At 44.0% G+C, this 25,389-nt stretch overlaps 1 protein-coding gene across 5 annotated transcripts in view; it reads right to left on the bottom strand.

Annotated features, from left to right (window-relative positions):
- Kif6 (kinesin family member 6) overlaps positions 1-25,389 on the bottom strand; it is a 294,750-nt gene that overhangs the window by 169,085 nt on the left and 100,276 nt on the right. For all 5 annotated transcript variants that reach the window (XM_006524391.4, XM_006524393.4, NM_177052.3 and 2 more), the window contains one exon: positions 18,419-18,522. In XM_006524391.4, the coding sequence (XP_006524454.1) occupies positions 18,419-18,522 (104 nt within the window). The remainder of the gene's footprint in view (positions 1-18,418; positions 18,523-25,389) is intronic.

Below are 25,389 nucleotides of genomic sequence, written 5' to 3'. Positions count from 1 at the left end.
GCAGTTATGTAAAGGCTTGTAGTCATGCTGTGTTACTTAAGGGGTGGGCACTGAGGACGCTAAGTATGTCAAACGGAAAACCTGTAGAAACCAATTTCACATCATCTCCTCTGTCCTGATTCAGGAGAGAAACATGATATGCTGGAGGGTCACTAGCTGAGGAAGAGATTTCTACTTCTCACCTAGAGAACAACCTGAAGAGGCCAGGGGCTATAAAGAGCAGTCTAGGGGACTGCCCCAAAACAACTTATGCCTGCATTAGAGTGGGTAGTCTGTGGTCAACCCAGGGTTTCTCACCAGCTGTCTGCACATGTGGCTGTGGGGCATGTATGACAGAAGCCACATGAGAACATGATTACAAAGTGTGGCCCTGAAGCAACCCGAAGTCCTCGTGCCTCTCCCGCTTTACAATAACAAGGCAATGGACAAATATAGAAGTCAGCCATTTGATCCAAGGGTGGCCAATTTAAAATAATAATAAACACTATCCATCTATATTTTTGCTTGGCAAATACCTCATAGGTTATTGGCTCCATGGTTACTTGAACTGGGAAGAATTTCATTGCTGGCATGAACCTTGGGTTTTATCAGCTGTGGCTACTTTGGGACAAACTGCCTTGTGGGACTGCGATAGGCAGCCTATTTTGGTTGAATGCGGCTTGCTCCAGCGACCCATTAGAGAACTCTACAAGGGACAGAAAAGTGAGCCACGTTCCCAGAATCAGGTGCCTGAAACCATAGAGCCTCCAACTCCATAATTCTGTGACTACCAGTCACGCAGACAACGTCCCAAGCTTCTGGCATTCAGGCTAGACTCCACCCCCACAGTTACCTGACTGTAGTCAGGTATGCTCCTCCCCATAGTTACCTGGCAACTGTAAGATAGCCCAGCCCACTATAAGAAGGGCTGCTTGGTCCCTCTTCGATCTCTTTAAGCTTTCACCTTTCTTACACTCTTTACTAGCCATCCTTCTCTCTCTCTCCCTTTTCCCCTTTCTCCACATGGCCATGACGGTCTCTCTCTCTTTCTACCTTCTCTCTTTTCCCCCTTGCCTTTCTACAATAAAGTTCCAAAACCATAGACTGTCTCTGCTCGATGCGATAGGCTTTCTCCTAATGAGCCTCGTCTAACCTCCCGCTAGAAGGTCTTCTTATGCTCCAGCCACGGACTGGACCAAGGACTCTTGCCTGCGTGGGAACCATCAAGCGCTCTCTCCTCCTGCCCTCTCCTCCCTTGGGCCCCAGAGCTGACTGAGCTGCCCGGGGCCCTCATTTGTTCTCAGCTCTTCCGTGGTATCCAGCGTGGGATGCTGGAGGCTGAGAACCTGGTACCTAGGGCTGCCGCTTGTCCACCCCCTGCCAAGCTGGGGATCCATGGCTTTCCATAGCCAGACACCCACCAGGGGCCGCGTGGAAAGCATGGGGCAGTCCTCCCGCATCTGCCCGCCCAGAGCATCAGAATTCTGGCAGGACGCGGGTTCTCTCCCCTCTTTCCCCCACACCCATGGCCTCACACTGCCTGATATTAATTATATGCCTGATCATTGATTAATATAATTCTAAGGACCCAATGCTGGGCCAGAGGCAGTGTGTGGACATTTACTTTGTCGCCCAGTTCTCTCTCTTGCTTCAGAAGCCTTCACTGCTTGAAGAGTCAGCAGTTCCCAACTACAGTGTCAGAAGTCAGACCTTCATATACAGAAGGTATTGCCCTTCCCTGCTTGGGAAACAACCTGAGTCCTTTCCTGGCCTTCAGCTGGCATCTCAGAAAGAAATAGCTTGTAAATGACCTAGTAGGGAGCCAGTTCATGAAAGGGAAAAAAAATCTAGAGAAACCTCAGTGTCTGATATTGATCAACACAGGAACATCTTGGCAACTCTAGAACATTCTAGCATTCAATCACTTACGTTCCTTAGAAGTTGATTGTGCAGGAGGCAAGGTGGGTCATGATCCCAGAACTTGGAGGATGGAGGCTCCCTGGTATGCAGTGACTTCCTGCTCCTTTGCTTTGCAAACATTTCTATCAGGCGTGTAGGGGTGGGTGTTTATGGTGTAGGCGCACACATGCCAGGGAGTGTGTTTGGAGGTCAAATGACAACTGGAGGAGTTGGCTCTCTCCCTTTACTGCTTGGGTTCCAGGGATAAGGCTCAGGCCAACAGCGGCTTGGCAGCAAGCACCTTTATCTGATGAGCCAATCCGAAGGCCCAACTTTCTCTAAAAGGACAGAGTCACGTCTCTTAGACCAGAAGCCAAGCGACGAGGTTATCCAGAGAGAGGAGGAGGCGCACGGCTGTGAATGTCAGCAAGGAGTTTCTAACTAGCTGGAAAGGCACACAGTGCTGCCTGCTGCCTGCTGCCGAGCTCGTGCCAAACAACTAATCTACAAAAGGACATCAATGGGAAGAGCAGTTTACACTCATGACAGTCAGAGGAGGAGTCAGTGTAGGAGAAGGGGAACTGATTTCTGCAGAAATGTGTAGGAATTTGACATGGGGCAGCAGGGACTTGAATGAGGACAGGTTTTTAAGGAGGTGGCAAAAGAATGTTGGGTTAGTGACAAACACAGAGGGGACAGCTGGGAAATCTGAAGTGAAGGAGAGGAAGAGTATGAAGAGTCCCCGGGAACAGAGGAGGACATACCCAGGCTCCGGTCATGGCGGCTGAGGTCAGCACCTTAGCTACATTGAGATAACCAGGACAGGACGTCTACTTGGCCAGACAGGGCAGGCTGAGGACTTGGGTTTTGGCTTCTCTTCTTTTTTCTTAGAAAATGTAGAAGTGGGAGGGGAAATAATTGTAGCTGTGACCAAGAGTGTACGCAAGCCCAAGAAAAGTGCTATAGCAGCTTAGACTTGAGTTGGTGGGCAGGACAAATTAGAGGCGCTTCCTTGGGGCACTGGACATATTTCGGTATATATTCCTTGGGTTAGATATATTCTATGAACTCAGACTTACACATAATCTTGATGCACTAATTAATTAATTTTTACATCTATTTATTCATTGTGTGTGTGTATGTGTGTGCATGAGTGTGTATACCTTGTGTGTGCATGTGCGTGCTATAACATGCTGCTTCTGGAGGTGAGAGGACAACTAGCCCAGAGACAATAGTTCTTCCCTTCCACCCTGTAGATCAAACTCAAACTCAGCTCATCAGTCCTGGCAGCAAACATGGGTTACTGAGCCAACTTGCCTTCCCTTACATGCTTACATGTCATTTGGAGACAATTCTCTGTTACGATGTGCTTAAGACGAATAGCCCACCCAAATACATTTGCTTATTAGTTGTAAAATTAAAAAGGATTTATCCTGATGGAGCTGGTGACATGGTGCAGGGGGAGCATTCATGGGTACCAAGTCTATAGCCTCAGACAGAACACAGTTCAACACCTCCTCTCAAAAGCCTCAGGGAGTGGGGATAAAACAAACTGTTCCCTCTGAACTCTGGTTAGCCTGTGGATTTGTAAGCAAAATGAGATAAATTAGAAGATAGACTGAAAGGTTCGATTCGTGATGCACGCAGAGTTAGCATCCCCCACCTAGCAAACCCTGAGTGAACAACTAGGATCCTTTGCTGTATCAACAACAAACCTCAACTCAATGCATCTCGCCCTTTTATAAGATTTCACGATGTCCCCTAACAATTTTATAACATGTCTGAGGATTTTTAGTGCAGCTATTATGCAGATGTTGAAATGTGAAATTCAGAAAATGACAAGCAGAAGATTTTTGTTGACGTGTCCAGCGTTTGAAAGGAAAGAACAGAGAATTCGAAGTAAGAGCAGCTCGGGGAGGCACCTGGAAAGTGCACTGTGCTGGTAAAATAGAGTGTTCACATCCTGGTTCCGAGGGGGCAGGGATCCCACAGGAGAGGGCTGAGGTGACAGACATGTGCGTTCCACCTCTCCATGTTGGATGGTACACTTGAGCCACTTGCAAAGTCACCATCTTCCTTCCAGTAAGAAACATCTCCTTTCCAAATTCCTGCTTGCTTCGCACTGGCTTGCATGCAGGCACAGACACAAGAAGGCTTTCTTATCAGTTTTTAAGTTTTCCACAAAGCAGCGCATACTATGGCTGGAGAGATGGCTCATCCGTTAGATTGTGCTCCTTTTACAGAAGACTCAAGTTTGGTTCCCAGCATCCACTTCTGGTGACTCTTAACCTGCTTGTAATTCCAGGTCAAGAGAGGGGAATCTGGCGCCCTCTTCTGGCCACCACAGGCAACTGCATTCTCACACACACACACAAACACACACACACACACACACACACACACACACACAAATTAATCTTTTTTATTAAAAAATTGACACATTAATCTACACATTATGGCATTTACACATACATAGTTGCAAAACTTTAAACAAATTTTCATTTCAGTTTATACAATGATGTAAATTTTATGCATCTGTTGCCTTCATGACATGCCACTACCTCAGTTTTGATTTCCCAAGTACCTTCCAGGTTTTAGCAGAATTTTCTTCCTCTGGGAATACATAGGACCCTGTTATGGTTAACGTGGACAGTGAGACACAGTGCAGTCAGTGTGGATTTAGGAGCATTTTACTAATATCTCATTCTGGCTATTTATAGATTTTGGTTTGTTTAGTCTTTCAAATATACAATATGCATGTGTGTGTGTGTTGTATGTGCATATATGTGCAGGTATACACACCCATGAGTGCATACTAAGATCAGAGAACAACAGGTGTCCTGCTCGGTTATCCTTTGCTTTCCTGGCTTCAGAGCAGGGGCTCTCAGTACCACTGGAGCTAGGCTGGTGGCCAGCCATCCCCCTGTCTTTATGCCCCATTTAGTGCTGGAGTTACAGGCACACATAGCCACACGTGGCTTTTTATGTGAGTGCTAGAAATTTGCACTCAGCCCCCGTGCTTGCCCAGGAACCGCCCATGCTCAGTGAGACATCTCCCAGCCCCTGGATATGCTGCCTTGTGTCAATTTTGAAGGAAAGGCAGCAGCCTGAAATCATGGAGCCTGTGCTATTACAGCCTGATACAAAAACACAAATATTGACTATGAGCATGGTTTAATGTTAAAATTGCAGAACCAGATGCAATTTCACTCTCAGAGATAACTGTGTGTTTTGGAATATTTTTCTATATGCCAAGAGACAATATTTGGTTTTAATGCTGCTATGAAAATCTAGACTACATTTAATGGGAAAAAAGGCATTTTTCCTTCTGCTCATTAATTGAGCAAAGTGATTTTATTGTGATACTTGGAGGTGTGAAGTCAACAAGTCACATTAATTTGTTTAAAGATAATCTTTCATTTTCGGTAGAAACTTTAGGAAATATTGTCAGGTAAAAGAAATAAGGGGAACACTACCATATCCCCAGTACTTTTTTTAAATCCAGTATTTTATTTTTTGGATACATGCTTGGTCATGGGTATAGCTAAAGAGAATCATAGTAATATATAATAATGGGGGTATGTTGGTGGCAAGACCAGTATGTAAGAGCCCTTGCCACCAAACCTGATGACCTGAGTTCAGTCTCCAGGACCCAAGATGTGGAAGGAAAGAACCAACTCCTACAAACTCCCCCATGCCCTCAACAAGTGTGTATGCATGTGTACACATCCCCAAATATGTGAAAAACTATAATATAATAGAGATGGGGATAATGAAGGCCTGTCTGCTAGTGCCATCTGGGAAGAGGGAGCCTCAGTTAAGAAGATGGCCAGCAGATTGGCTTATGGTGCACTTTCTTGATTAATAAATGATGTTGGAGGCCCCAGCTCCCTGTGGGAGAAGCCACTCCTTGGCTCATGGTCCAAGGTCGTATAAGAAAGCCGAGTGAGCAAGCCTAGAGGAGCAAGCCAGTTGGCAACACTCCTCCATGGTCTCTGCTTCAGTTCCTTCCTCCAGGTTCCTGCCTCAGATTCCTGTCCTGACTTCTTTCAATGATAGGCTGTGCTGTGGAATTGCTAGGCAAAATAAACCCAAGTTGCTTTGGGTCATGATTATCTATCACAGCAAAAGAAACGTAACTAAGACGGAGTGAAAGGCATATGCTTTGGTTGAGGCTTGACAAACATCAGTAAACAAAGTCCTTTCTTCAGAGGAAAAAAAAAATCTATACCAGAATTATAGGGAATTGATATCAGCAAAGACTCATGGTATTCCCCTGGACCAGACACTCTGTTTAGTGTGTAACAGAGCCCATGACCCTCCTGTCAGTACTGTGATGTGGGAACTATTGCTGCCCCCACACAGCATGCAGTCCAGTGACAACATAGCCCCCACAGTCTGGTTAGAAGATAGAAACCAACAGAGGAGGGACAGTAAGACTAGTCTCCCTAGGTTGGAAGGAGAGCCAAAATTAGAACTAATCTCTTAAAGGTTAGCCATTTCAATTTATTGACTCTGCCTGAACTCGGTGACTTGAGGCAAAAGTTCAGAAGAGAACTGCTGGATGGACAGGGTGTTCTGGGATGGAATTCCTCAGACTCAGCAGTCGAAATGCCAGGATGGGCCTTCTGCCTGCAGAGGCCACGTCTGATAGGGACTTCTAGGGAAATCTCTGAGCAAAGATTCAGAGAAAAGCAGTGATGGCCCTGAGGGCCTGACCAGGCCCGACAGTCCATTCTGACAACACGCCCACTGAGGCCAGCTCAGATCAGTGACACTACTGAGCCATCTCTCCAGACCTACGTTTATTTTCTTTACTTGAGAGACTTACTTGATAGAATAAAGTGCACGAGAGAGTCAAAACTAGAGAATCAATTAGCTTTATATTTCTCATAACCCGTGTTCATTTTCAGTGGTAGATTTAAATGCATAAAAATATATTCAACAGTGAAAGTGTAAAATCCAACGTGAAGCTACACAGGTTTTAGTGGCTTCTTGGGCTGTGGAGCTCATTGAACTGCGCCGTCTTTGAGTCTGGTTAGTTTTAGCGTTTGCTTTTGTCATTTGTAACATATTTTATAATAAAATTCAAAATAAAAAAAATAAGATCTCAGAGTCTACCTTAGGTACATTTATTTGGACCGAAGTAGAAACTTGGGCATCAATGAAGTTTTATTAGGACAAATGAGTCCTTCTGAAACAAACACTCTCTGTGTGTTCTTATAACATACTGTGCCCTTCAACCAATCTTATTCTTCTTTAGTATTGTGAAGAAACACTTTTAGGAGCTAGGGAGAAAGATAGTTGAGCTGGTAAAATGCATACCACACTAGTAGGAAGAACAGTTCAGTCTCCAGGATCAGGAGAGAGAGAGAGAGAGAGAGAGAGAGAGAGAGAGAGAGAGAGAGAGAGAGAGAGAGAGAGAGAGAGAAGATGGAGCAGGTGTGCTTATAACCCAGCAGCCACAGGCTGATTCCCAGGATCCACTAGGCAGCTGAGCCTCGTGGGTGAGCCCCAGGCTAATGAATGACCCATCAGGAAACAAGACGGACCTGAGAAAAAGACACCTGTGGTTGATCTGATGGTTGCACACACACACACACACACACACACACACACACACACACACACACACACACACATACATGGGCACATGCATCTACATCCACACACTTAAAAAATTCCTAAAAGGTAGTGATTTTCCAGAAAGGCTGAAAGCAAAGTCTGGGGGTGAAAGGGGAACCCCTGCTTTTGTCTGTACATGGTTTGAAGCCTCAGGGTCAACCCTAGAGTTTGCCGGCATTCTTCATCTCTTTAAGCAGGTAGTTAGGTCCCGCTTGCCCACTGGGTCAGCTCTACTGCTCACCAGTATTTTCGGCAGGCGATGATCCCGTTTCTATTCCTACACCAGTTCCTTTTTCAGACTCTCATGTGAATGGAATCCCAGTGTGTAGCTTGTGTCTGGCTGCTCTTGGCTAACACCATGCTTTTGACATTCCCTCAAGCTGCTGCCAGTTTCAGTAGCTCCATCTATGTCAACTGCTGAGTAGAATTCTATTATGTGTCTATCCTAGCATCTGTTTAGCAACTCAGCAGACGAGAGACATTTCCAGTTCCGGAGAGTAGCGCCTAAAGATGTTAGTGAGATTTCTCATGTAAAGGCCTTTGTGTGACCTATGCTTGCTCATCTTATGGAAGGTGACCTTACAAAGTGGCTATAATCAGATTTATAGTGCTAGGCTAACTTACTTAGTGTGTATATGGGTGTGATGTGCAAGAAAATGTCAGGCCTGGTGATGTATGCTTTTACCCAGCCATCTTGGAGGCCCAGGCTGTTTAATGCTTTGAGAAAATGGCAAACTGTCTTTCCATAGTGGATTTCGTCCACATATTCATTGACTGTTTTATTCTTAGTTAGCTGTGCTGATTTTCCAAGTATTTTGGGAAAAAAATCCTTTACAGAAAATATGTTTGGATAATAAAGTATATCATTTAAAACATTTTCTTAGCATCTTTCAAAGAACAGATGTTTTAAATTTTGATGAAAGCTAGTTTATTGTTTCTTTCCCCTTTGATACTTTTTTTTGTTTTGTTTTTGAATGTTCTAAGAAATGTTGGCCTAATGGATGATCACAAAGACTTTTCTTATCTTTCCTTTTCAGGAGTTTTATATTTGAATTTGTACATCTATGCCTACGATCTAGTTAAAGGAAACACTTGGATGTGAGGAACAGTCTGAGACATTCTTTGTAAAGAACATTTTTGTTTTATTTGTGTGTTTTTGTATGTGTTTGCACATGTGCACATGCATGTGTGTGTGTGTGTGTGTGTGTGTGTGTGTGTGTGTGTGTGTGTGTGTGTTCATATGCCAGTGGTGGTCAATTCTCTTCTTCTCCCTGGTGGGTCCTGGAGATTAAACTCAGGTTATCAGGCTTGGTGGCAAGAGCCTTCACCCACTCAGACATCTGCCCTGTGACCCAGGTCCTTCTGCAAAGCTGTTTCCGGGCATGCCAGTACTGTGTGGATGTTAGCAACGGTGTGAATTTCACATTCTGATTGTTAGCTTTTCCCTCATTGAGATCTTATGGGGTTCAAACTACATTTATAGGTCAATTTAGGCAGAGCTGACATCTAAGCATGGGCCCAGCCCATCTATGAAGATGGTATAGCTCTCTGTCTCTTAGAAAGCACCCCTCTAGTGTTTTATAGCTTTAATCATACAGATGTTAGGCATATGTGGTTAAATTTATCATTGTCAGTTTTAATGTTTCTGTCAAAGGTCTTTTAATTTTCCAAAACCTTGTGTTCTGAATCCTTGATAAACTCCCTTTAATATTTCTAGTAACTTTTTACAGATTGTCTGATCTTTTCTACGTAGAAATAATGTTATCTGTGTATAATGACAGTTTTATTACTTCCTTTCCAAATATTTGTGTGCTTTATTTATTTTCATTAGCATAATATGCTGAGTAGAGATTTCAGTGTAGTGTTTGTTGAATGTAAGTAGTGAGGAGAATCATTTTTACTTTTGTTTCTAGCTTTAAGGAGAAAGAATGCTTTCTTTCCCTTATTCTTATTCCCTTATGGATAGAGGGATGGACGATAGGCAGATAGGCAGATGATAGATAGCTATATAGGTAGGTACATAGATTATAGACAGCTACATGTATAAATACACAGATAGAGGTTTGGACTACAGGTAGATAACAGATACATACATACATACATACATACATACATACAAACAAACAAACATGCAAAAGTTAGAGACAGATTCAGGGATAGATGATAGGCAGATAGGTATATGACAGACATATGGGCACAAAGGTGAAAGACATATAGAAGATAAACACATAGATGAATAGATGATAGATAATGAATATATGACAGACAGACACATGGACTCTGTGATGGTGTGTATATGCTTAGCCCAAGGGGTGGCACTAATGGAGGATGTGGTCTTGATAGAGTGTGTCACTGTGGGTGTGGGCTTTAAGACCCTCATCCTATCTGCCTGGAAATCAGTACTCTGCTAGCAGACTTCAGATGAAGATTCAGACCTCTCAGCTCCTGTGCCATGCCTGCCTGGATGCTGCCATGTTGCCACATTGATGATAATGGCCTGAACCTCTGAACCTATAAGCCAGGCACAATTAAATGTTGTCCTCATAAGAGTTGCCTTGGTCATGGTGCCTGTTCACAGCAGTAAACCCTAACTAAGACAGGCGCATAGATGGCAGACAGTTTTTACAAAATTTTGGAGGCTTCCTTCTGGCCCTGTTTTGCTAAGTTTTGACCATAAATAATCGAGAATTTTATCAAAGTCTTTGTCTCCATTCTTTGGGATGATCAAATGTTTTGTCTTAACTAGTTTCCCATCATGGTAGATTTCACACACACTGACATGTGCATTTTGTGTGTCTGCCATGAGGTCCATACACTCGCCTTCCAAACTGCCTTGCTGGGTAAGGTGTGGGTGTTAAGGGTTTTCACTCATGGAGGATGCCAGTCTGCAGTTTCCTTTCCTTGTATGTGTGTCTACTCTCGATTCAGAGCAGCCCACGCCTGGGGGAGTCTTACTGCACTGCTGCGTGAGAAGCTTGTGTGTGACCACCATTGCTTACTTCTCCAGTGTTTTAGAGTGTTCTCAGGATGCCTTTTGTGCCTGAAGTTTTGTCACTGGAGAGGATTTTACTATGGTTTCACCTTCTTCTACGGACTTGGGAACTACAGAGGGAATCTATTCCTGTCTAGTGAACTTTGGAAATCTGTGTCTTTGTCAGTTTTATCCAAGCAAATATATCACATGGCTTGTTAAATTAGTTAGGGTTTAAATTGCTGTGATGACACACTATGACCAAAAAGCAACTTGTGGAGGAAGGGGTTTATTTGACTTACACTGCCACAGCACTGTTCATCATTGAAGGAAGTCAGGACAGGAATTCAAGTGGGGCAGAAACCTGGAGGCAAGAGCTTGTGCAGAGGCCATGGAGGGGTGCTGCTTACTGGCTCAGCCTCATGGCTTGCTCAGCCTGAATTCTCATAGAACGCATGACCACTAGCCCTGGGATGGCACCATCCACAATGGGCTGGGCCCTTCTCAATTCATCACTAATTTAAAAAATGACCTACAGCTGGATCTCATTTCCTCAACTGAGGCTCCCTCTTCCCTGATGAATCTTAGCTTGTATTAAGTTGACATAAAACTAGCCAGTCCACTTGTGGATACTTTATTGTTATCTTTAAAAATATGTATATCTATTTTTATTTTATGTTTGTATGTGCCTGAGCATATTATATATATATATATATATATATATATATACATATATATATATACATATATATACATATACATATATATATATTTTTTTTTTTTACATGTATATAGGTGCCTGTAGAGGCCAGAAGAAAGTGCCGGATCTCCTGGACCTTCCATTGTCCTGTGTGGGTGCTGGGTTTATCAGTAGGCACCACCATGCACAGATAACTTCTTTTCCCATCTGTCCTTGGGCATCCTTGTGATTTGTTACTTTCTGCACCTGCTTCTCCTGACTCCTCCTTCTCAAGGTCTTTTTGATTGGTCCTCTCTCCACTCACTGCCATCACTACTGTCTCTGTCTCTGTCTCTGTCTCTGTCTCTGTCTCTCTCTCTCTCTCTTTCTCCCCCTTCTCTCTCCAAATCTCATCAACGTTCTGTTTCTAATGTCAGCTGAAACTGCCCTTTCCTATAGAAGAGAGGTCCTAAAAGAATATAAGCCCACCATGTGAATTCTTTTCAGGAACCCTGCTGAAATGGCAACTCTTATATTCATATTTTCTATCCCTTTTGTTATTTGCAGCCTCTACACATCGGGTATTTGATGTATTTGTCTAATGTCAGCTGAAACTGCCCTTTCCTATAGAAGAGAGGTCCTAAAAGAATATAAGCCCACCATGTGAATTCTTTTCAGGAACCCTGCTGAAATGGCAACTCTTATATTCATATTTTCTATCCCTTTTGTTATTTGCAGCCTCTACACATCGGGTATTTGATGTATTTGTCTCTTTCCCGAGTTCGATTCCCAGCACCCACCTAAAAGTGCCAAACGAAAGAGGAATGGGAAAAGAATTTATTTGAGGCTGGTGGTGCCTGTTGATAATCCCAGGATGTGGAGAGCAGAGGGAGGAGGATCATAAGTTCCAGGTGGATCTTTGGCTAAGTGGTGAAGGACAGAAAAGCAGGCTGGATAAGAGCTTCCGTATTCCAGCTAGGCTACAGACTCCTTTTGTCTCCTGCAACATGATCCGCACCCCCTCCAATTGGAGAGTGTGGGCACTATGGGAGAACTCAAGTGAACTCCCATTTCTGAGTAAATTTAAAGAGGGCTGAAAGACAAAAACCAGGCAGATGGTGTCAAATACCAGTGCACCAGTAATGGTAGGTTCTAAGTCACTAGGACTAGGTGGAAAAAGAGAATGACTCCCACAAATTGCCCTCTGGCCACAATATTCACGCAGAATGTACCATCCCCAATAAATACACACAAAACTGATTTTAAAAGTCTTAGTAATCATTGATTCATTCCATGAGTAGCTTGTTTTCTGTTGCAAACATACTATGCCCATGTGTATGTATGCATACATATGTGTGCATCTGAGTGTAACATTTCCCCAGTGAACTTGCATTCCCCCAAATATCCATTGCATCTTGTACTACTGGCCCCTTGATTTACCCATTAAAATGATTAATATCTAAAATGTTCTCCATAAATTTAGGCAGAAATGTTAACTGATCTGTGATCTACATAAATCTTTTTTTTTTTTAAATTGGCTAGGGAAAGATCCAGACATTGGGAAGTACCCAAACATTTTGGGCAATCTTGAGCCAGTCAGATCCAATTTGATTTCATTCCAAGAGTAAAATACTGCTCAAAATCACTCAGATTTGGGTCAGGATATGACACTTCCAGGAGAGCCAAAGATCTCCAGCTCAGTCTCCTACCAAAGATATGTGTTCAACAGCTACATCACAATCAAATCTTCACCCAAGAAGCTCTGTCTAAACAGTGACTTGGCAATACAGCCTTCATCCAGCTGTCTCCTTTCAAATTTAGCAAGGACCAAAAAAATGATGTAAACTAAAAATATCACGATAACTGGAGGCCAATGCTTAAAATCCTCTTCAATCAAAGCATTGGAGTTAATGCAACAAATATTTACATTAACTAAGGAAATGCTGGGCAGTGGCTCAAAAACGTCCCGGGGCTGGATGTGAGCAGAGCTCTCCTATGTGCCCAGTGACACTACAGAGATGACCAGATCTGGGTAGTATCTGCTGACATCGTTCAGAGATTTCTGAGAGGAAGCCATGCCAGTCACTATGTGCCTGAGGAGCCGAAGGACAAAGAGGCAGATTGGACAAGAGCTGGGGGCTTCCCCATAAGCTATGGGACTCTCCTTGTCTCCTGCACCATGATACCACCTCCATTTAGAGTGAGTGGGTGCTGGCTGGAAACCAAAGCATATTTCCATTTCTGAGTAAATATCCAGGGGCCTGAAAGACAACAGAGCCAGGCTGATGGTGCCGAATACCAGGGTTGTACTCCAGGCAAATTATAATCCATGTATCAACGTTTAAGGCAAGGAAGGACTCTTAATTGGTTAAAATTTAAGCTGTGCAATGTTCACTCTGGCTAACTATGGGAAACGCAATGCCACAGAACAACAAGGACAAAGTCCCTATCAGAGTCATTTTTATTGTTGGTATGGATAAGTACCTGATATACTGGATGATCCTGGGGCTTTGCTTAAAAAGTAGATAGGGCTGGAAGATAGGGGCTGTGGCCACGGTGTTCTCAGCCTCTGCTCAGAGATCACCAAGGACAGTGGCCATTCCCCTGGGAACTACCCAAGTTTACACTCAATAGCACTTGACCTAGTTCTGTGAGACTCCTGAGCTCATGAGGAGCCGTTTCTATCTCCATGTTTTCGCTGTGTCCTGTTTATGTTTTCTCATGGGACTTAAACACCGTGCCATGGTTCCTTGGGTCCATGTCTGTCATCACCCCTGAGTTGTGGGCTCCTTGAGAGCAAGCCTGGGGCTTTGTTTGTCTTTGCCTTGCTTTTGGAGCCCACGGTGGCACTTTTGTGATCCCCGAGATAAATAACAAATGTTAGGTAAATGAAAGAACTGGTTACAGACAGAAAAGACTGCCAGCCCTGTAGACAGACCCTCTCTGCTGGGTCCCTGCAGATTGACATTTGCATATCTGACATTGTTGGTTTGGCAGAAACCAACCTAAGATCTGAAGGCCCTTTGGTATTTTAATTTATTGTCAAAGTTTCATTTCTCTTCAATCTACCAAACTTCTGGCAATGGATATTTAATTATGGTTTTCGGGCTTTAAAAATCTTTTATGTGGTGTGTGTGTGTGTGTCTGTGTGTGTGTGTTTATGCACATGTTTCAGTACAAGCCCCACAGTGGCCAGCAGGGGGCATCAGATACCTTGGAGCTGGAGCCATGGCCATTTGTGAGCTGCCCTAGTGTGGGTGCTGGGATCTGAACTCAAGTCTTGTAAGTAGAATGGAAGAACTCTTAACTGAGCCATTTCTCCAGCCCTTTGATGGTTTTCAAACTGGCAGATTCATATATGGGAGAAATGGAGAGTTACTGAGTGATGTGATATAAATATACGACACTGGCTGCCGCAGATAAGCTGTAAACACACTTGCACATCCTTATTGCTTCTAACCCTTTACTTCAGTGTTCCATTCACTGGTGTAACAGGCCATGGTCGCTCTGGAAGGAAGGAGCCAGGTTGCACTTCTATGAAATGCCCTTATTTCATCTCTACTCTTACTATTAACTTTGCTAGATCTAAAAATACATTGGAAGTGCCTTTTTCTTTCTTAAAAATCCCTACTAGTTCTTATTTCCAGAGTTGCTGATGAAAATTTGTTCCAAATCAGACCCTTGGCTTTTGTTTCCCCTGGTAACTTCGAGATCATTTCTATATTTTTAAGTTTTCTAAATGTTTTCTACACTATGACTGTGTGTCAGCCTGTGGAAACCTGTTCCTTTAAAATGCTTACTATTAATGATTATTACTGGTGCATGTGTGTGTGTGTGTGCGTGTGTGTGTGTTTGGATGAATGTCCACATGTAAGTGTGCGTATATGTTTGAGTGTGTGTATGCGCTTGCCCACGCTAGCTCCAACTTTGCACTGTCTCGGGGATTCTTTAAGCCGCTAGCCCCTTAGCATCTCAGCCTCATTTTAGGTATGGCTAGAGATGTATATGCTTTTTTACATATTCTGTAATTCTCCAGGTTTGGAGCATTAGAGGTGTACTGAGTCTGACATACCAAAACCATCACAGGGAACATCCCATCCTTCAACTGAGCCTCCTAAGCAGCATCCGTGGCACAGGAATTCAAGAGAGCACTACTGTTTATTTCACAAGTTGCCCTAAGACCTGATTTCTACTTTTCTCCTACCTGACTCTGAATCAGAGGCAACCGTACTCCCCGACTTGCCTAACAACTGGCTTCTGGCTAAGTTCAGCCCATTTGGGCATTGATGGGAGACAGGAACCTGGATGAGAGGGAAGCAGGGCTGTCTGCTGGGTGGGGTCTCTAACAGCATCTGTGGTTTTTAGCACAGGGAACGTTGCAGATGGGTCGGCTCTTCAGGTTCTAGCCACCATGGAGCAGCTCTAGCTCTTGGTTCGTGGCGATCTCACTGCTGTGTTGTGAAAATATTACCGTCACAGGCTCCTTGGTCTCTAGCTCACGGTGCTATCTTAGGAAATGCTCAAGACTTTAGGAAGTAAGGCATAACTAGAAGAATGTAGGCCACAGGGAGAAGGTCCTTGGGAACTATGCCTTGTCCTGGCCCCTGACCCCACGCCCCTGCTTGCTGGCCATGATCATGAGCTAAGCAGCTAAGTTCTGATGTGGTCTTCCACTATGATGCTCCATCTCACCCCAGGCTCAGAAACATGAACATTTTGAAGGTATGATCTAAAAATAAAACTCCACCCACCCACCCCAATGTCGACTTTCAGGCATTATTGCAATAAAGAACGTTCCACTGAATCACATTGTCACACTGTCCCCGCAGCTTCAACCATTATTGACCTCTGGGATGCCACACTAACAGCTAAGCATCTCAGTGGTACTTTCCTTTGCACACTCTCTTCCCCATGTTAGATGCCTTCTGTTGCAAGGCCTACTGGGGTTTTGTCTTCTTGGCTGGCTGAAATGCTGGTGACACTGTGTAAGAGAATATGATCTGTTCTTTGAGGAGAAGGAACACCATAGTGACATGACCCTCAGCTGGGCCTCCTCAGGGTCAAGAACAAATTGAGTCATTTCAAAGAGTAACACTATCATTTTTTTAATGTTTTTTTTTGTTTTTGCTTTAACTTCTATTTATTTTATGTATATGAGTGCACTGTCACTGTCTTCAGACACACCAGAAGAGGGCATCAGATCCCATTACAGATGGTTGTGAGCCACCATGTGGTTGCTGAGAATTGAATTCAGGACCTCTGGAAGAGCAGTCAGTGCTCTTAACCATTGAGCCATCTCTCCAGCCCAACATTATCATTTTTATTTGTTTCTTTTTTGCCTTATGTATCTGTGTGTTTGTCTCTCTCTGTGCCTGTATGTGCACCCCAGATATACAGTGCTCTTAAAGGCCAGAAGAGGGCATCAGATCCCCTGGAGCTGGAGTCACAGATGGTTGTGAGCTGACACGGGGAGTCTGGGAACCAATCTAGGAACCTCTCAACTGCTGATCCAATTCTCCATTCCTGACATGAAAATTTTAACAACTGTAATAAATAAACTATTAATAACCTAATGGCTATTAAACTGTGTTTAAATTTAATGTCACACATGCTATCCAGTAGTGTAGTAAAGGAGGCTGTGGAGTCTATTGTGTTAAAGTTTCTGCTCTAGTCTTAGGGAGCATGTTACCAGAGGAGGGGGAGCTTTGATTACAGCAGAGATCTTGATGGAGGCTTTTTAAGCATTTGCCAGACCACACAGGCAGGTAGCCAATAGTTTATTTTTTAACATTGTGTGTGTGTGTGTGTGTGTGTGTGTGTGTGTGTGTCTGTATGTGTGTGTGTGTGTGTATGTGTGTGTGTATGTGTGTGTGTGTGTGTGTGTGTGTGTGTGTGCGCATGCGCACACCTGTGTATGTTTATGTGCTTTGTGCCTGCCTGTGTGTGTACATGTGTGTGTCACAGTAATAAAGTGGAAGTCAAAGAACAACTTGCAAGAGTCATTCTCTGTCATTCTCTCTTCCACGTTGTGAGTTCAGAATTAAACTCAGGTCATAAGACTTGGCAGCAAGCATCTGTAACTGCTGAGCTGTCACACCAGCCTCAGTACGTAGTACGTTAAAGAGACACTTTCCTCTTTATTCACCGGTTCTCTGTTGAGATAGAGTTGGGTGATATGGCACTATTTCTTTACAAATATCTCATGAACTCCTTTTTTGTTTGTTTGTTTGTTTGTTTGTTTGTTTATAGACATCATCTCTGAGAACATAGTAATGAAATAAAACAAACCAGAACAGGAGCCTGTTTCTTAATGAGAAGGGGGGAAAAGGAGCCAGATTTGGGTGGGTGTGGATGTTGAGAGGGTCTTGAAGAGATGAGATGAAACTGTGATCAGAATATAGTGTATAAAATTGATTTTTAATAAAAAATAAAATAAAATACACAGCCTCGCGCATCTCCAGGCTGGCTGTGAATTCACTATGGTCCAGGATGGTCTTGTCTCCTGAGCCTCCTGCCTCCACATCCCAGTGTAGACATTCCAGCTGTGCACCTCCATACTCAGTTTGTCCAGAGGGGAAGGAACCTAGGCCTCCATGCACGCTAGACAAGCTCTTGTCTGACTTAGGCACATGCCCCGCTCAGCTCTATTATTTATTGGAAAATGGAGTCCAACACTGCCTCCTAAGCCTTGTTCACCTGCATCACGGAAACCCTTAATAAACTGCACAGAAGCAGAGCCCATCTGTCCAGCTCATGATCACAGAGAGTAAACAAAGGTGTACCACATGGCTGCATATCTCATTGGCGTGGAAACACTAGGCCCCAATAGCTGGCTTGTGTGCCAATGTGAGTTTTTGAACTGTAATAAATGGGCCATGTATAAAAGAAGAGACGGCAGCTGCTGGTGCCTGAAGCATGCATGGTACAGCTTAAGACAAGGGATGTTTCCCAAACCATCTAGAATCACAGAGGAGAACATGTGATGGGATGAGAGATGATGTGGCCAGCCTGCTGCCCAGTCTCAGCAGCTGGCCTGAGGTGGGCATTCCCAGCTGCACAGGGTTCTGGCTTTACTTCCTCAAGGCCCAGGCAGTGGAGTTGCTGCCAGCCTTGCCCCTCTTCCTGTGGAGAACCATCTCTCTACACTGGCACCTAGGTGCAGTGTCTGACCTTCCCAGGACACCATCTGTGCCCTGAGGTGGACAAGGACTCAGCACAGTTAAGTTAGGCAAGAATGGAAAAGAGAGAAGACTGCTTGCGCTTACTGAAGGAGCTCTGCTTCCGTGAGGGCCTCTGTCCTCTGCTCTCCTGTGGCCATGGCCAACTCTGCCTTCAAGTCTTCAATCTCCTTTTGCAAGCGAACAATCATCTGTGAAGGGAAAAGCGTGTGAGCGCATGTACACTTCTGGACACTGTGATCTCAGTGGCAGCATGATTGCAGCTTTGGGAGTTGTGAGCTATTGGGTGTGCAAGATGGCTCAATGGTTAGGGGCCAATGTGAGTTCAAACCCTGGGACCCATATAGTGGGAGAAGTGACTCCCACAACTTGTCCTCTGAATGCTACGTGTGTACTAAGTGTGCAACACGTGGGCAATTAATTAACTAAAACCATTAACTATGTCAGGATACAAAAATGGATAGAGAACAATCTAAAAGGCATTGTTGACCCCAAGTTTAACACTGTGTCCAAGGAACTCTAGAACTAGTTTTTTAACAAACAAACAAACCAACCACGTGATTATAAATGCAACTTGTGACCTTGCTCTCTTTTCCCCTTTTTTTCCTTTCTGGAGTATCAAGAATGCAGTTAGAAGTTATCAAAATACTTGCCGTACACAGTGATACATTCGCTCCATATGCATGCTCCCTTAAATAATGTCTACTCTCCCTTTGCATGCCCTAACCTATATGAATGTCCTATTACTGCATGTAATTGCACCTTCTTTTCTCTCTCATATGATTTGAGCTCACTTATATTGGTGTATGCTGTTCTTCATCATGACTTTTCAAAGGCATATAATATTCCAGCAGGATATATCAAAGTGAGCTAGGGCTGAGCAGAGGGCTCAGTCATTAAAGTATCTGCCTTTGCACAGGGGCGTGCATAAGTGATCCCCAGAACCCAGGAGGAAAAAAGTTAGATGTGGTGGTGGTGTGTCTGGGAGGAAGAAAAGTTAGATGTGGTGGTGTGTGTCTGTAACCTTACTTCTCAGGAGTGGATCCTGGAGTTTGGTGGCCAGACAGCTGCTTAATGAACTCCAGGCCAGGGAGAGACTATGTCTCCACAAAAAAAGGTGTGTATGTGTGTGTGTGTGTGCTGGAGTGCTTTCTGCACCAACATGAGGACCTGACTTCCATGTCTCTCATGACACACTCAGAACTGATGTCATGGCCACGGATACCTGCTACACCAGAACTGAGCAGTTGCTGAGGCTTGCTGGCCCCCAGTCTATGGCAGGGTAATGGAGAACTCTATCTCATGGCATAAAGCAGAAAATGATAGGACAGCACATGTCCTTGTTGGGCCTCTGGGAAGGCATGCGTGGGTGTATACACACACATGTACACACCTGTACACATATGAACACACACGTGTGCACACATGTACACAAATTAGTAGATGGTGGCACTGTAAAGGGGAAGGCATGACAGGAATGGAGGAGAGTTGATATTTACTTAGTTGGCTAATTGGTTGGTTAGTTTTGGTGACTTCAATTTTCAAGGACTAGTAAAGGTGGATACAACTACCCATGTTTCTTTTACCAAGCTCATAGGGTATTAAGTATTGTGATACAGATGGACTTATCTCAGGAAACTAAGGATAATGATATCACTAATATAATATGAATATATATGCATACATATTAGTGATGTATATGAATATATGCATACATATACATTAGTTTTACGTGTATTATACACACACACATACATATATACACACACATGTAAACCCTCTTCCAGACTCCCTGGATACTGTATATATATATATATACACACACACACCAAATCTTTTTCTAAATATAGTACTTTATAATATCAAGACTTCGTCTATATGTTGAAACAACTCACTCAAGCTTTAGGTAGGTGAACACCTATAAGCCAGAAGAGTGTCAATCAAAAGGCTGTAGCAAACCTTTATTTTTGCATGAGCAGTAGAAAAAGTAAGACAAGAATGTCTTCAAAACTCTACTTGGTCATCTTGGCTAGACCAATGAGCCACCGAAAAGAAGAAAAGCACCTGTCTATACTTGTAGATCATGTTATTGTCTACATAGATGTATTTGTCAAAAAGTGGTAAAAAATCTGTCCATAATCCATTTATAAAGTTTCTTTCCAATATAATAGAAGCCAACAATTATGAAATATAATTTTCCCCTTCTACTTAGAGTATTCACAAGTCCTCTGCCCCTTTCACTATGTGTTCTAAATACACATGTCCTAGTTAGAGTTAGTATTGCTGTGATAAAACACCATGAACTTGTGAAGGGAAGAGTTTATTTCACTCACAGTTCCATATGACATTATCAAAAGCAAAAAGGACAGTAACTCAAACAGGGCAGGAACCTGGAGGCAGAGGCCATGGAGGGGTGATGCTTAATGGCTTGTTCCTTATGGCTTGCTCAGCCTGCTTTCTTATAGAAACCAGGACCACCGGAACTTAAGTGGACTTCATCTCTCTTCCAGTTAATCACTAATTAATAAAATGCCTTCTAGACCTCACTACAGCCCACCTGATCTCACGGAGGTTCCCACCACTCAGATGACTTTAGTGCATGTCAAGTTGACATAAAACTCTCCAGCACAGCACCTCAGGTATTAGTCGACAGGTAGAAAAAGTCTATTTGTACCTGTCTTTGAAAATTGAGTCCACAAAATGAGCTAAGCAAGCAAATATTAGATCTTCTCCCTCTGTCCCTCCCCTGCCCCTTTCTAATAAGTTATTCTCTCACGTCTTTACTTGAAGATTGCTCCTCAGGAGGTGGAGGATGGAAGTGGTGGAGTAGAGTGTCTTTGACATGAAGGCCAACCTTATCTAGAGAGTGAGTTCCAGGGCAGCCAGGGCTGTAGAGTGAGACTTTGTCTCAAATAGAACTTAACAACAAACAGACAAACAGATCTTGCTTAGATCAAGGGGGTTTTGTACATGTGAAGTTCAAACCTATGTGAAGGAGGGGGTAAGGCTTTCAAATTCTCAAGAAAATACTAGTTGTGGGGCTGGAGAGCTGGCTCAGAAATTAAGTGTGTGTATCAGACTTTCAGACGACCTGAGTTCAATTCCCAGAATCCACGTAGGTGGTCCCCAATTGCCTATAATCCCAGTTCCAAGATATCTGACGCCTTGTTATGGCTTCTTGAGAACACCTGTGCTCTTCTACACACACACACACATACACACACACACACACTTAAAAATAAAATAAATATTTCAAAGACAGTACCATCTGTCCTACCGCAGTCTGGGATATTGCAGACAGCTGCCCTGCTGTCTCCATGTCAAGGAATAGATTTATTCTTCCCTCTTCACTGGTTTTATGTTAAGGAGGGAAGCAGACATCTCTGGTGCAATGCCCCTGAGATCTTGGCCTCCATCCCTTGTCAACACCATTTGCCCAGGTTAAAGGACAGCGGCAGCCTCAGCTCCTCTCACCCTGTGGTAACACGTTCTGCAGATGCTTACAGCACTCTACACAGGTGAGCTTCAGGCTGTCTTGTCTGCATCAATAGGACCAACAGTCCCTCCTAATTGCAGTAGTATTTTGGACATGTGCTCCAGGAGTTTTATTTACATGCACAGTGTCATAGGTTTTACTTGCTGGCTTACTGTCACAAAACAATGTCAGAAACCCCCAAGCCAAAGAGACTCGAACTCCTTGGATAAGACCTAACTGGTTCATTTTACTTCGTTTCCTAAATTGATACTGATGCTATAGCTTTTACGTCCCTGTGCCTGTGGATCTCTGTGTGGTGCACATGCCCTAGGGATCACCCTATTTCTGCCCCCACCACAGGCATCACAATGTCTGCCATCACCGAAGCTTTCTTTATGTGGGTTATGGGGATCAAACTCGGGTCCTCGGGCTTGCAGAGTAATCACGTTACCAAACCAGCTATCTCCTGCTTCTGTATTTTCTAAGGCATTTCAAGCCAAAATGACTATTGGATTCTTTTTGCATTTTGTTGAATAGAAATCTGGTTTTCACGGATTGAGATTACTGAATCCATGCCTCCCACAGGTTGCCTGTAGACTTAGGAGGCATCTGCGGAGATCCTGGCCCATGTTCAGTCATCTTAGAATCTACCCACCTTGTGTTCCTTTCATAACCAGGTCACCCTGAAGTGCCAGTGTTTGGTGATTCTGATCATGCAGTCTTGGTACCATATTTGCCATTAACATCTGAGAGTAAGACACACGAAATCCCAACCAGGTTGTATCTTGGGTGGTTTTTAGAACACTTATTTTTAAAAGATTAATTTTATTATTTTAGAAATTGTGTCTGTGTGCATGTGCAGGTGAGAGCAGGTGCAGGTACAAGCAGGTGTAGGTGAGAGCAGGTGTAGGTGAGAGCAGGTCCAGGTGAGAGCAGGTGCAGGTGAGAGCAGGTGTAGGTGAGTGCAGGTGCAGGTGAGTGCAGGTGCAGGTGAGAGCAGGTGTAAGTGAGAGCAGGTGCAGGTGAGAGCAGGTGCAGGTACAAGCAGGTGTAGGTGAGAGCAGGTGTAGGTGAGAGCAGGTCCAGGTGAGAGCAGGTGCAGGTGAGAGCAGGTGCAGGTGAGAGCAGGTGTAGGTGAGAGCAGGTGCAGGTGAGAGCAGGTGCAGGTGCAGGTGCAAGCAGGTGTAGGTGAGAGCAGGTGTAGGTGAGAGCAGGTGCAGGTGAGTGCAGATGGCCATGCTGGAGGATACCTGGGGCATCCGTATCTGTCACTACAGTTATCCGCAGTTGTGAGTTACCTGACATGAGTGCTAGGAAATGAACTTGGATCTTTCGCAATATCAACGAATGCTCTTAACTGCTAAGCCATTTCTCCTGTTGCCTAGGACAAATTTTTTGATTGTCCCTTGTGTTTCATGCAAGCTTCACACTTTAAAATGACAAACACCAGTGTGTGGCTTTAGGTGCCATTATTACAGAGACAAGCAAGCCACACTTGGCAGTTAAGATGTCAGTCAGCAGTAGGAAGAAACGCAGCAATTGCTTCAATTATCAGCTATTAGCTTTTTGCTCCTGATCTCTCTGCTTTCAATCTCTCACAGACTAACATCAAACACACACTGGTGCCCTCTTCCTTCAGATCCTTCAAAGAAGAGTCTCTCCAGCACAATTTAAAGAAAGTAAAGGATGCCTCCAATGTCTTATATGTTTGTTTTCCATAAATTGGGAACTAACTTTTGTCTTCCAGGTAAAAGGATCCTTTCCATTCTGCACAGCAATGCTCTTGGGATACACAGAGGACAGGTATAGCCACGGTGATTCTCTAAGGATGCAGAGGGGACAGGTAGAGCCACAGTGATTCCCTAGGGATGCAGGGGGGTCTGGGGCAGCCCCAGTGATGACCTTGGGATGTAGGAGGGGCAGGGACAGAAGGCATCTCCTGAGGGTGCAATTCCTCTTGACTCTGATTTTGTGTTCTATTCCCTTGCCCAGGACTCTGTGTGATGCTGAGGTCTGACCTAGGTGGGTGCAAGGAAGCTTCTGCCTCACCAACGAGTTCTCCATCAGGGCAGACAAGGCTGGCAGAGCAACCCAGAAAGCCCAATTACTCCTTTTCCTTCCTTTGCCTCTGTCCTTCAGTGGAGCAATGACAAGGGACGGGGCAGATAATTGAGAAGAAGGAATTCAGAACACAGCAGTGATCAGTGATCATATTTCGTTTCTGAGAAATTTGAAAATGAAGTTGGTGAGACTTCACAGTTTTAGACTCTACATATTGCAAGGCCGTGTGAGCTTATTTTCTAGAGGAATGAGAAGAGCTGAGTGACACAAACATATGCAAACTTAATCATGGAAGTTGACAAATCAGACATTTAATCAGAGTTTGGATGCCAGCCTGAGCTGACCAAGGGCTGCCTTCCCCTTGTGGAGAACTTACAAAACACAGAGGAAGAAAATTATATTCAGGGTGAGAAACTGAATTATGTATCTGTGATTTCCTTGCATAAAAAGTCACTTTGATAAAGCAGGAACTATTTTTATAAAGCCAAGAAAACGGACAATTTTTCCAGGAATCAAACTATAGCTAACCTTTAGGAAACTGTAGAGTAAGGGACAAGATGGTGATACCAAATATATCTACTTAGTCTCTCTCTCTCTCTCTCTCTCTCTCTCTCTCTCGTGTGTGAAAGACGACTTGATACGCCGTCAAAAAGGAAAACGGACGTTTTGTGAACGGCTAAGATCTAAATGTAAATATAGGTGTATTTTCCCAATGTAATACTTAGCTATTGCTTACCAACCTATTGGGTGTGTCTTTAAGAGCTAGCCACACTGTGTCACGGAGCAGATGTTCTTTTTTTTTTTTAAATTAGGTATTTTCCTCGTTTACCTTTTCAATACTATCCCAAAGGTCCCCCATACCCACCCCCCCAATCCCCTACCCACCCACTGCCCCTTTTTGGCCCTGGTGTTCCCCTGTACTGGGGCATATAAAGTTTGCAAGTCCAATGGGCCTCTCTTTGCAGTGATGACCGACTAGGCCATCTTTTGATACATATGCAGCTAAAGACAAGAGCTCCAGGGTACTGGTTAGTTCATATTGTTGTTCCACCTATAGGGTTGCAGTTCCCTTTAGCTCCTTGGGTAATTTCTCTAGCTCCTCCATAAGGGGCCGTGTGACCCATCCAATAGCTGACTGTGATCATCCACTTCTGTGTTTGCTAGGCCCCGGCATAGTCTCACAAGAGAGAGCTATATCTGGGTCCTTTCAGCAAAATCTTGCTAGTGTAGGAGCAGATGTTCTTGAGCCCGGCTATCTGGGCTCTGCTCCCTGCTCTCACTAGGACTATGAGCAACTTATTTCACACCCTGTGACTCAATTTTGTGCACCATGGAGACAGCCAGAACATCTCATCATAAGGTCGCCAAGAATTACTTCAGCGGATGCACACCAATACCAAGGACACGGATTAGTACAGAGCCATGCCCCACAACCAGCTTCTGCCAGTCATATATATCTATGTTAAGTATATATGTTTATTTAAGCCTGATTAAGAATTTAAGGTTCTTATTGGAGCTGGGG

This window comes from Mus musculus, chromosome 17, assembly GCF_000001635.26.
Source record: "Mus musculus strain C57BL/6J chromosome 17, GRCm38.p6 C57BL/6J".
Taxonomy (NCBI): Eukaryota; Metazoa; Chordata; class Mammalia; order Rodentia; family Muridae; genus Mus; species Mus musculus.
This window is presented reverse-complemented; position numbering and strand designations above follow the sequence as displayed.